Source organism: Pleuronectes platessa, chromosome 15, assembly GCF_947347685.1.
Source record: "Pleuronectes platessa chromosome 15, fPlePla1.1, whole genome shotgun sequence".
NCBI lineage: Eukaryota > Metazoa > Chordata > Actinopteri > Pleuronectiformes > Pleuronectidae > Pleuronectes > Pleuronectes platessa.
Window position 1 is genome coordinate 15874014 of NC_070640.1, and position 13745 is coordinate 15887758.

At 42.0% G+C, this 13745-nt stretch overlaps 1 protein-coding gene across 1 annotated transcript in view; it reads left to right on the top strand.

Moving 5' to 3' along the window:
* Nucleotides 1–423: 423 nt before the first annotated feature.
* Nucleotides 424–13745, top strand: part of LOC128457031 (seizure protein 6 homolog) — an 84166-nt gene continuing 70844 nt past the window's right edge. The window contains exon 1 of the mRNA XM_053441523.1: nt 424–508. Within this exon, the coding sequence (XP_053297498.1) occupies nt 424–508 (85 nt within the window). The remainder of the gene's footprint in view (nt 509–13745) is intronic.

Below are 13745 nucleotides of genomic sequence, written 5' to 3' on the forward strand. Positions count from 1 at the left end.
TTTTTTCTAAATAAAGGTTTTTCCCTCCATTCACTAACTCGCAGGGGGCTGTTCCCTGCGCTGACGCTAGGAGCTGTCCGCGGTGCTGAAGTCTCGGCTGCTCTCTCTCCTCTCCATGTGCCGCCAGCTCTCACCGCCAGGAATCCGCTGTGCTGAGCGGCCACATTACAAAGAGACCTCCGCATTTCACTTGATTATCCTCGACTCTTTCCACTCCGCCAATCGTGGAGGAAGTCAGCCGGCAACCAGCGCGGCTCTCTTTCTATCGTACAGCCCGTACTACCCTCGCATTGCTTATTTTTGACCCCCCCACTCCGCCGTATTGTTTATTCTTTTCAAGCCCTGGAAGTATTTCAGTTTTTTCTAACACAAAGACGCGGTGTTCGGCTGCACACGCGAGGAGCGACCTCGACTTTCGGAGACATGTGTGGGCGACAGGACTGTCCATTCAAGACCCTGCTCGCGGTTTTGGTTCTTGCTGCCGCCGCGGGCAACACGCACGGGCAAGGTAGGAACTTGGGGTTTGCACGGAGGTACTTTGTGTGGGGATTGTTCCTTCTTTCAAACTGTGGAAGGCGAAGCTACACAGCTCAGTGTGGGGAAATGACAGCAGCTTCACGACTCAGTGTTTGTGGTTGTATTAACAAAAAAAGAAATGCTTACAAATCGAAAGTCAATGTGATGTTTGAAATATTATAATAAGCAAGGTGTAAAAGAGAAGCCACGATACTGCCAAAAAAAGCAAAAGTTGCATGCCACAAATAATTCCTCCATACACACACACATTATGAAATACCACTTTTTTTTCTTCTTCTCAGATATTAAATCAGAAGTACGCAGGAGCTAAATGAAAATCGTTCGTCCATGTGGCTCCACACTGCACACAGAGTATATGGCTAATTAGAAGTTATAGATCCCAATATTTTGCCACAGGGTAAAATGTGTTTAACAGTCAGTTACATAATGGTCAGAACTTACAGCACCTTTCCAGAGCTGCCCCGAGTGCACGTACACACAGACACACTCACAAACACACGTTTGGACACAGATTCAGCTTGAAGAAAATTCCTCGGGTAAATAATAATAACATATCCAAGCTACATAGTTTTTTTGTTAATCCATATTCGACCTAATGTGGTCAGATCCCCCTGTGACATTCTTATTTATCTGCTGCGACCCGCAGAGTAAACACTCAGGGAGGATGACTTGTTTGGGCACCGAGGTCTGTGTGACAGACGGTGCTCGGTAATAAGACTCTAATCCTCGGGAATTGCTGAAGATTATTGACCAAGCTGTTTGACACAGTTGAGTGCTTGTGGGAAGCGGCCACGGATCCGTGCACAGTGGCCTTGTCCTAATTATTTCTCTATTGTGCGTCTGCCCTCTCTTCATCATCACTCTAACTACGCTTTTTCTATGATTCGACTTTTCTGCGAAGTTTGAAATCAACGTACAGTTAATGAGAATGTACAGTAAATCTCATTTTGTTAAGATAGTGGACGTAGACATGAGTCACATCCGGAGGTAGTGAAGGCAGATACAGTTTGTCCACGTTGCTGGACATAAGTAAGGACTTTCATATTTATATGTAGTAAATACTAATACATAAATAATCAGCATTAAGTGTTAAATATATAGAAAAAATTACAATTTGCACGTTTGACAGTTTTTATTCACACATTTGATTTAACCACGAGTAACATACTTTATTATATCCCATTCCTTTTGCATGAGGTGGAATAAATGCCTCTGTACGTCCTCTTTTGATGAAACCTTTTGTGGAAGCTTTCCGTTTGTGGATTGAAAATGAACCCATCTATGAGAACCGAGTGATTTCTAAACAACACAATAACTATGAAAATGACTTCGTCCTGCTGGGGCAGTGCGTGTCATTAGGATTCATCTCAGCTGCATCCAAAATCTGCCGGAAAAATTATCTCACACTATCAACATAGCTCCTGCTGATTGAATTCCATGGTGAAAGAGAGGTGCTGCGTTCCTTCAGCAGAGTTTCACCACCTTAAAGTGCAAATCCAATTATTTGTTGTATAACCTAACACCCGCAGGAGACATTTTACATTCTTTAAATGTTTAATTAACTCCTTTAAGTTAACACACACTCAAGCAGCAGTGAACTATGAAGTAGTGCTTATGGAGTAGGATTATTTTTTGCACATATCCAAATAAAAACACCTGCATGGTTCAGTCACGGCTCAAAACTCAAGGGAGAGGAACAAGTGCACCGTGCACTTTTTTCTTTTTCAGAAAAATCTAATTAAACAGGCCCCATTAGTGAATTCTCCGCTGATGCTTGGCCAGGAAGCCTTCATGTGTTTGTAATCCTCCAAGGTGGGACATTTAACATTTGAATTCTGATGGTTTTGATGTGTTGCCATAATCAGTTTTATATACATGAGTGAGAGTGAGGGAAGTTTAGGTTTACAAGAGGTCTCACTTGTGGCACAGCCGGGGAATTTGCCTCAGTGTGATTCTTCTAACGTGGGAACACAAACACCTGTCGACTGCATCTCACAGTCATGAGCATAGGGACACAGACGTTTTGCAAAAAACTTCGAGAACCGTGCCATTAGTTCCCCATGTGCACCGAGCAATTCATTGTGCGAAAAGGAAAAAAGGTCCTTTTCAGTTAATCGTTTTCCTTATAATTAAAGCTTCAGAGGGTCATCAAAGGGACAAGCAACTGATTGTTCCTTCAACCGTCGGGGTTTTTATTTTGCATTCATGTTGCGTTGTTCCTTACACTTGCTATTTGCAGTGCAAGATCAGACTGCTTTTGTTACTGGGGATTTTCACAATTGAGTTTTAACAGCACATCGATTGTGACTCAAACACTCATTTCTAAAAGCTGATTATGTATTTTCCTTTGTGCCGCGCAACTGAAGTTTTCAGAATCTCTGAAGATTTATTTTTTATTTTACAATACCAGAAGGCAGGATTGTTTTATTAAAATCTCACTCGCTGAATCCTCTGTAGATATTAAATGGGAAAACATTACAACATTGCTTTTGTAATTTTCTTCTTTGTTTTGTGAATTATTATTAGATTATATTGGATTCTAAGTTTTCATGCCTTTTCAGAGTCAGGGAAAAAGTGGATGGATTAAAGATTCATTAAGGAAAAGACTGTGCAAGAAATACAGTATTTAAGACTATCGGCACAAAGTAGAAGTTTATGATGGATAATGTTGTTATGCTAATGCATTGGTCGATCCTTTGTTGCATTTTTCGCTCACATTAGAAAGAGGAGGTCATTTGGGGAGAGAGAGGGAAAGATCATTAAAAGTCTGATCAAAACCTCACCACCCTTCGAGTTCAACTGCAGAAAACAACAACAGGAGAAATAAAACGCACAACCCCTAAATCTGGCTTTTCATGAGGCACTTTTATTTAGTTTGTCCCTGACCCTGATGTTGTGTAGAAATGTCAAAGGCACTCAGTGGTTCTGAGTCTGCGCTTTCCTTATATCTACATTTCATCATCCTCAGAAACGGGTAAATAAAATAAAACATATTAATTGTATTTTAATATGAATGAAATCAGCATTCATTTCATTAGAACATTAATGTATTTGTTGTGAGGTATGTGTTGCATGTTTAATAGAGATTCCCAGCGACTACGTTTCGAAGACGTGATTTCCAAATTGTAACAAGTCATTAGCTCCGTGTGAGAACGCCACAGGCATTTAATTATCTCACTGCAGATCACTGAGGGACAGAGTGACAAAACTTTCTATGAACGTTAACTTGCACAGGCAACCTAAAGGCAACAGCTTCAAGTCGTCACAAGGGCTATCAATCAAATTTATACCCTGCTTTAAGCGTGCCATCAGTGGTAGCAGTTACTTTCACAGGACTCTGTCACATACGATTCTGTGTCAGAAATACCGGAGGAACATACACTGTGGAAATCGTCAGACTCAGTCAAAGTGGGTGTACTGAAACTTGAGTACATGCACTTAAAAATATATTCATCTCTTACAGCTATGACTCATTCATTCCCAAAAAAAACTATATCAATTTTCTAGATGTTTTTAGATTGTCTAATAAAAACATGACAGATACTTAATGGCTAATCGTGCGTCCATTTCTTGGCCGAGTGAGCGAAGCACTTGAAGTTTTACACAACTTAACGACATTCAGCCAGGCCTATTATCTTTATACCCAAGCATTATCTTCTGGCAACAGTGTTGTGTAATGATCTGGGAGTTTGGAAAGTTTATTAATCCAAAACAGCTTCAAGTCCCTGATTTGGATTTAGGACCAAACATGTAGAGGCAGAAGTAGCACTTCCAAAAAGCCAGTTGTGTTTATTCACACAATTACAGTCCAAGGAGTTACAGGAGTGGCAGACATTTGAGGAATCTGAATGAGCTGAACTGGAGAGATCAGGGTCAGGCAGGTGAGGAGGCCATGTCTCCACAACCCCAGGGATTGGGACTGAACCAGGGAGAAACCAGAACAACAGAGTGGGAGGATCTGGAGCTCAGGGAATGGGATTAATATTCAACAAAAATGTGGGAATCACAGTTTGTCATGGCACAAATACCACTGTGGCAGATCCAACTATGATAGTGTGTCAGGTCTGGGGCTGTGTCTGAAACCATCCACTAACCTCTACTTCACTATATAGTAACGTCTATGCAGAGGATTATATAGTGAGCTAACCAGCAGAAGAAAAAATGCTTTGGGGAACTACTTGGTGCACGTCATTGTCCAAGATTGTGATAACAACAACGTTGGTTGGAGGGAAATCCCACAGTCAATTTTAAATGTTTATTTGGCACGTACGATGATATTGTGAGATAAAAAAACATGTTGAATGACCATCTTTAAATAAGAAATAAACTTGTCTGTCTCAGTTTGTGCTGTGAAGTGCTGCTTTGCTCGTATTTACTTTTGTACGACAGGTCTGACTGTTCCTCCCTCTCTGACTGTTCCCTGTTGCCTCTCTGACTGTTCCCTGTTCCCTCTCTCCTGTCCACCGAGACACAATGCATGATGGTATACTGGTTATACACTATTTCTTCAGGATGCATCTAGGGAAACAATGCGTGCACTATATAAAGTATAACAAATGTCACTAAAAATAAGGACAGCGCTACAAAAATGGCTAACTCACTATGTAGTGGTTAGTGAGTGGTTTTCGGACACAGTCGGGGTCTTTATACTGTGGAGACCAGGATGATGGGATGAATGCAAGCAGGTGAATGGACCAGGAGGTGCGAGGCTCCAGAGCTCCGGGGGGGGGGGGGGGGGTGGTCACACACACTGAGTGGTCACACACACTGAGAGGAGAGAAACAGAAAGGAGACAACAGTGGCAAACTGCAAAATCTTGAAAGGTTGTTGTTTAAGTTCAGAAGATTAATGACTCATTTTGGACAAAACATCATTATAATATTTGACAAAACTTAACACAACATATTGCATTTTGGATTGCGTCAATCAACCATGAAGAAAGATGATTTGTTCTGCTTGACAGGCTAGAGATATTAGTTTGTAATCGTAAGAACGTCTCATAAGTGGCAGTTGGGTGAGTGAATGATGTCATGTGCTGTTGAGGTTGTGGTGCGAGTGGTGGCCTCACAGTTGAGATCAGAGATGTTGGGTGTGGGAAGACCTATTTTATTCGCAACAATTTGGGTTATGTATTGTAGCCGTAGCAGTAGTAGTAGCATTAGTAATACGACTAGTAGTAGAAGTAGAACATGTTGAAGAAACAGAACAGTAAAGCAGGCATAGTTGGATATTACTTTAGAATGGCCTGGATGCAAATACTATCCAAAATAAAATTGCACCTAGTAGAGCGCATAACTCCAACATTCCTCTAGTACTTAAAACAAGCTGCACCAAATTTCACACATTCAAAAATATCTGTTCCCTAAATATGATGTAAATACATTTGTCATGAAAACAGTGAAAATGTTTTTAAATGATCTTTTCCTGCATTATATATACAGTATATATTTAAAAAATCCTTGACCCCGACCAAAATTGAATGGCTCCTCCCGTGACCCATGATGCATCCTTTCACAATGTTTGGTGTAAATCTGTATACTTTTTTGTTATCTTGCACAGAAACAAAAGCTGAGAATGTCTTAAACCACAAGCTCTCTCTAGTTGTTACACCTTAGTGTTTTGGATGCCACGTTTGCTGCCTTAGTAATTCACAGCCATGAATTTCGTGTGTCAACAGAATAAATCACTCCACCGTCAAACGACAAAGTCAAAACGAACTGAAATACACTTTACCACGAAGCGTTGGTCTTGATTCAAGATTAATACGGGAAGAGGATGATATTGGAATCGACTCCACTGAGAGTGTTCAAGATAATGAACCCACCGAAAGGATGGAGTAACGTTTCCTCGCTTTTGTATTGACACCTGTTTTCACCACAGCGGAATGGAGCTCTTTTCATGTTCCGAACCAGCACTTTGCGTGTGCTCATCTAACTCAATTGTGAATCTCTCCGTTTGTCTCGCTATCATTAGAGGTCACAGCACCGGCTTTCTGCTTCCTGGAGCTGGAAGTGTTGCTCGTGTTCGCAAAAATGAAATCTCCCGGGATCATGGCGCGCTTGAAAAAAAAAACTGAACATCCTCTAATTCTAGGGGAGGTAACAGAAATCATTCAACACCTGTTTGTTAGATTGCCAGTGATTAACTCCATCAAGGGCTATTCAGCATCTGTGTGCTGTCATAATTAGTTTAACTTTCCCAAGGCCTGTCAATGGTAAATGAGAGTCATTATGCCAGAGTGGCCCTCTTCAAGGCTTGGCGCCTGCCTGCCTCAGCCCCGCTCTGTGCCTGTCTCGGTCTCTTTCACTGCCTCCTAGGTGGAGCTCACAGCTTGGCTGAATGCGACTCATTTCCAACTCTTCATGTGCAAATGCCTCTCTCGCTCCGTGAGACTGTTCTATGCATCCTAATTTGAGTCGTCGCCTCATATATTTTCCTCCGCTTTTCAAAAGTGCGGGGCTTTATTTGTCAGAGGGGAAAAAGTAGTATATCTATGAGGATCTTTATGGATTTCATCAGTGTTTTGCGCGGATGCGTTCACAAACAGCTGGTTTTACTCTATTTAGGATATAAATCTTTGTGTCGTCACTTAAAGTGGCTGTATCTGGTTTAAATCTAAATTTAAGTAAACTGTGAAGTGATTAGACTCATATTCCCAATATTCATACTGTGTGGTAGCTTCATCTTTCAAAATCAGGCCATTCAGAGAGAAAATGTTTATGTTTGAATTCATTTTCTGAACAACGTAACAGCTTCTATCCACCAGGCAGATTAATACACACTGCTCAGAGACACCAGTATGACGGACACAACTATAGCTAACACTAACACACACTCTACACAACAACTAGCTGTTGCAATAATGTTCACCTTGAGATTCTGCTGCAGCTCTTTGAACAAAACACACGTGTGTATATACAGTACAAGGGGTATGTGCATGTACGTATATATACATACCATGTATCTATATAAATATATAATTTTATAAGCCAGCAAGACCTATGTTCAATATGTCTTTGTTTCTGTGGTAACGGAGGCCCAGCTAGGTATCATACTGTTCGACGACAGTTTTTATTGTTCATATAAAAATGAAGACTGTTGAATGTTGAATTTCCTGCCATTGGCTCAACTCATAAATCTGAAGTCTATAGGTATAATTTGCTTGAATATTAAAGTTACACCAACACTGACATCACACTCACGATGACTACAGTAATTACTGTAATTAATACACCCGCGTTCCTGACAGTGCTGGATACTCTGCCATTTAGAAATTATGCTATTAAATCAGAACCATGATAATATGAGCTCCTGTTCAAGTGTCTCTTTTTAACTCCTATACCTAGAGATACGTGTTAACACAGAGATGACTACAAGGGTGCAACTTGATATGCTATTGTACATTTGGTCTATATTCTATCGCAGGTAAATTTAAGTTTTGTTCTTACTAAAGTCCATGCTGAAGTAATACCTACAATAAAGCAGTCAAATGCTGAGAGGAGAGTGTTTTTTTTCTTGATTTCCCATTTTTCCACTCTGTTTGTTTAATCAGTTTGACAGTCTGGATAGACCTGAAATGGGTTCTTCCGTTTAAACAACTGCGTGAGAGGTTCATGTGTTTTCTCAACACAGCAATCTCTTCGGAGATTTAAAGTCACACATTTGCGATGAAATTGGCAACATACATCGTCGGGCGGAAGAGGAACATTTTCTCTGCTTGTGCCGCTCTCCATTTCAAAGCAGAGTATTGTATTGCATCCAGCAGGGAGGGCAATGGACTCAGAAACTGGTCCTGGTTAGTCGGCGGTGGTTGCAATTTATTCAGAGTGAGGACTACCCCTCCAGCAAAACCCGAAATGAAGCCATGCCTGCCACTTTTTCAAGGCTGCACGTCACCGGCTTACTTTCCACCTGCTTTGCCTTTGGCCCCGCACCTTATCGATCGACCAGTCGCACACTGAAAAAAAAACAAAAAAAAACAGTTGGCATGGTTGGGCTCCCCCAGGCCGAGCCTCCTTCCCGCACCTTTCACGCTCTGCCTGGCTGTGAGCACACCTCCCTAATCAGCACTGGCGTGTTTTGGGGGCTGCAGTTGGGATGGCGCTCTGAAACGATTAGGCCCGGCGACAGCTCTAGCTCTCTTCCCCCTCTTCTTCACGCCAGATCCCATCTAGAAAGCATTACATCTGTGCCAGTGGAAAGGCTTATGTTAGGTCAGAGCATGCTGTGTGGAAAGAAGCAGGTAATAGGCTGTGTAATGTGTTGGGGAAGGAGGGGGGCAGGTTTTAGTATTCACAGTTAGTTCTGACCTCTGGCAGGCTGAGCCACCCCCGCAGTAATTTCCACCGAAAAGATGTAATTGAATTCATCAGGATGAGTAAACATATTATAAGTAGCAGAGAAAGATAACAATGTTGTGGATAGATCAAGGAAGGGGATAGTAGCTCCGCGAGTAATTGAAAATGGCCAAAGACAAACACGAGAGGAGAAAGTGTGAAAGACGCTGGGGGGGGGGGGGGGGGGGGAGTTATTGCGTTTGTAGCTGGAGTGTGTCGGCTTTTCACTCGTCTGTGTGCTCTCACAAGATGTCTTCATTTCTATTTCCAATGATGAATGGTTTTAAACAATACTTATTATAACATCACCCAAAACAGTGCAGTGGAAGTAACATCACTGACGTCGAGGCTACATCCACACGGCTACTTTAGTGTAGTAGTGTATGCAACGTCGGGGCTGAGGTTGAAGTCTGGACGGGCAGAAAGTAAGATGATTGGAAACAATGATGTAAGGACTTCCAACCACTTCCTGATTGGGTGTTTTTGGTCATGAGGTAGCCTTTGCTGATTCGGCAGGATCCTGTCACATGACTCCCTTCCATAGGAACACAAAAAGCATGCCTGTGTACAAATGCGGCATGGCCTACACGTCATTTGTCGGACACTGTTATCCAAGGCGACGTATAATTAGTGCATTTAGCATCTATGGGGGGCCATTTAGGGGTTCAGTATCTTGCCCAAGGGCACTTCGGCATGCAAATGGAAAAGACTGAAGATCGAACACCCGACCTTCTGGTTGGAGAACGACCACTCTACCCCTCAGCCACGGCCGCCCAAGTGTTGCTGACCCTGTTGTATCTGCTATCGCTGATGTGCAGTTAAATTCTGCATTTTACAATGATACAACTGTTTACACACAAAGGAGACAAGCTATTGGTTGAGCAACTGATAATTCCCGTGTCCAGCGGGATACGCATGCCTTCCTGTTTACACCGGCACACGCATCCCCAGTGTAATGCATTTTAAGGTGTGTTAGTATGGATTCAAACTGATAGAAAAGAGATTGTTTTTTGCTGCCTTCAAATGAAAACGAAGTGTGGGTGTAGCCAGAGTCACTGGCTAAAATGAATCAGAGCTTCACATCCATTCCTGAGCATTTTGTCCCAGCTCATGTCTTCAGTCCAGACAATACAGACGCAGAGAGGACAGCTGCCATGTGACAGCGGGCCTCTGTAGTGAGACACGTCCAGGCAATGTCCCAGAGGACCTTGTCTATAATTTTCAGTTTCTAACATCGACCGCCATCTTCAAAATATCGAACGTTGTCGGTCCAAGCGCCTGCCGGGGGGTCGGTCAATTGTTTGTCAGTTACAAGGCAGACCCTCCGCCCCCCCGCTTCCCTCTTGCATGGGGAGCCGGCTCATTGTGGCCGTTTCCATCTGTCGGAGCAGTGGGATACTCGCCCGTAAGAATGGACTACTTAGCAGGGCTCTGTGAGACCGCGCCATTGATTGCCGTACTGTAGCTCTTAGCGGTGAAGGCTGGGCTGTGCATTCCTGACATTTAGATCGCGTGTGACAAAAGAAGTGATGTAAGGCTTCCTAATGATGGAGGTGAAGCTTTGTGAAGCCGACAATACCGTTCACTTCAAAATAACGTGACTGTGTCGCTTAATGTCTGGTTGTGTTACCTGTTCTTTACATATCAGCTGATGGATGAATTTCAATTTCACGTCTGACTAGTGAAACCTTTGGAATTTTGTGACGCCCCTCCCTCAACTCAGAATAGGTTATTTTCTCTCTTTAGTCAAAAATATCTGTGTCCAGAGGAATAAATATAGAAAAACTCGGAACGGACATCAGTAACCTTATCCCCAGCCTTTAAAATCACCAGGTCAGCATTTGTCCAACAATTTGTATTTCAAGCAAATATCTGCAAAAGAAGGACATTCCCATCAGCCTCGGCTTGTGATTGAACTAATTAGCTCTGCCAAGGATGTTTTCCTCTACTTCTAGTTCCCTACTTGTTTGTTAGTTAGTAGGATTCTGCAAAAACCACTAAAAAATAAAATTTGGGGAAGGGTATGGGAACGACGATCAGGATCAGGGGGAAGATGGAGGATTCTTTCTTTTTTTATCGACATTGCAAGGACATTTTCATTGATTTCTCAGAGAGTAACTCATGCATCTTGATGGGAAAAAAAACTCTGATGAAAGGGATCTGATAATTCTGTGTGAAAACGAATGCAAATAAAAAATCTAAAAACAGATCTAGTAAAATTAGGTGTGGTTTCATATGGCCTCGGCAGAGGTATGATCTCTCTTAGGCTACCACGTGCCATTGTAGTTACAAAATATTCACACGCTAACCCCTAAACCAAGGTGCTGAACATCATTGTGTCAGCGTTTCTTTTTGTGAGAATGTTTCCATGCTGATGTCAGCATGCGGATGCAGAACATCACTGTGTTTAAGTAAGAGCCACCTACATCTGCCCATGGAGACTCTTGTCATAATCTCAGTGTGCTCATATCTGGAGTAACCCATCAATATGATTGACCTTTAAGGACCTTGCTGAGAGTGAAGAGGCCTGCTACCAAAAATTGTTTTTTCAATGAGTCATCCAACCTGCTATAAAGCAGAGACACTAAGCAGTTGACTGGGAGGATCTTTCATTTTTCATTTATTTTGCTTCGTTGTCTGAGTAGCGTTGTGGTTTATTTGAAGATCCTTAATTGTGTTGTAAATATCAGGAATACCTCGGATGTCCTAGCATGAGAGAATCCTACTTTTGGTTTAGGTTTTCACGTTGCATTCTTAAATTTTTGAACTGATGCATTCGTACAGTGGGAGCATCACTTGCCGACGGTAAAATGTTCATCTCTTCCATTAAACTGCTTATGGTTTTGCTTTTTATCCATCATTTTATACGTGAGACCGCTACATTTGCCTCGGAAATGTGTGTGCATATTGTTAAACTTTTCCTCTTGGTTGCCTGCTTGTTGTTCTGGGGCTGATGTGCTGAAGCCTGTAGGCCCACGTATCCACAGAGCATGATGTATTTCAATTAATTGGTTATTACTCAAGCATTGCACTCCGCTGATATATGTAATTACTCCTCTTTCTTCCTTTAACCGAATAAAGGGTATTATGCCATGACATTAGTGAAAGGTCAACTCCCAGGAAAATAAACTGAACTTATTTTACATTTCAAGCTGTCGTATTAGAGTCACATCTATAGTCTGTCGTTTTTTTTACTTATTCTAGTGTGAATATGCCATAACCATTACATAATATTTTAAAAACCTTATCAAACGCCTCATTTAACCTGGAGGTTTGAAACGTAGCTCGGCAGCATCGGGGAGGAGCAAATATTCACTGTGTGAAGCCTGGCTCTGTGTACTTTATGGGATTATGTGTGAATTATACAAGGCAAACAGAGAAAGGGAATTCTGACAGTAGAGGATGAGCTCTGCGGAGCTTCGGACAAGGCCTTTGACACAGTTTGTCCGTGGCAAACTGAGAGGCTCAGGAGGCCAAATGACTTTCTCTGTAATGCCATTTGTAGCACTAACTCCTGTGATTCCCTCATGTATAAAACATTGAAACGTGAACATCAACGGAATGAAAGAGAGTCAACCATCAATGTCAAATTTGCCATTTTACTGTCCTCCAAATACGGTTATTTAAATAAATTTTGGCCAAAATAAGTAATAATTTCACAAGCAACACATAAAGAGAAAATCACCAGTTCGAGAAGACAGTTTCATTATAGTAAGAAGTCGTTTACGGTAGTTGCCGGGACTTGCGTGGTCAAACAGTATCATCAATCCAACAACCGTTGTAGAAACAGAGAAGTAGATGTCTCCTGTTAGGAATAGTGATCTAGTCTGACCATTGTCATAAACAGATTATTACGTCCATTTACTAATCCTGTCTTGATTTCTCAGCTCAGCGGGGCTTTAATCCTCAGATCATGGTTTTCACCACTCTGTTGTACTGTTGTAGCATGAAGGGTTGTTTTTCTTTAAATCCACAGTGAATCTGATGTCCGTCAATGAGCAGGTCTGGATACACAACATAGTGAAATGATTGTGTTACATTGGTCATGATCCAGTATGAATGGTGGAAGTCAATGTGGGATGTGGTGACTCAGCTGCTTTGTGAAATAACAAATTCATCTTGCACTTCCCACATTTATTTGGCTATGTTGGAGCAGGCGCTCTCTTGTGTTTAGGTTAGCCTTGGGTTGGTGTCTTTGGTGCCGCAGGGAAAGCACATTTCTCAATCAAGGCCAGTGATAGACTGGTGATCTGTCCGGGAAGTACACCCGCTCCCACCCATTGTCAATGAGGACTGGCTCCAGCCCTCAGAGGACAGAAATAATGGATGGATGGATTTCTAAATCTATCCCAGCATGCATTTAGTGTAGAATCTACAAAGGGAAAACCAACCAGATCCCAACAACATCCATGTGACCTGCCGTGCTTTTTAGAAACGCACAACTTCAAAGAATGCATGGTTGTCTCTCCATTTCATCTCTCATCAACAATAGACAATACTTAAATCGCACGACAATCTCTTGCCCCGAGTACTTGCCCTCTTTATAATATACATATTGGTTATTTTTCACTATCATGAACACATCTTTGTTTTCCTTTAGAGGATGTTCTGCAGGAACAAAAAGAAAAAAAGGATGTTTTTCAGATGGCAGTATTAGAAAAGGAGGGAGAGTATTCCTTTTGGAAGCTCATCCGGAAGTGTCCATGCTGCTACCAAACACTCATACGCTCCTCGAGTTCTTTTCTCCATCCCTGTTGCCGCATTGTGCCTGAAATGTTCTGCTACAGCACGATTTCTTTCCACCAGGACAAAAGGAATAAATCTGGATTCAAGGACAGCTGTTGAAATAATGACTTGGTTAGACCCTCCAGA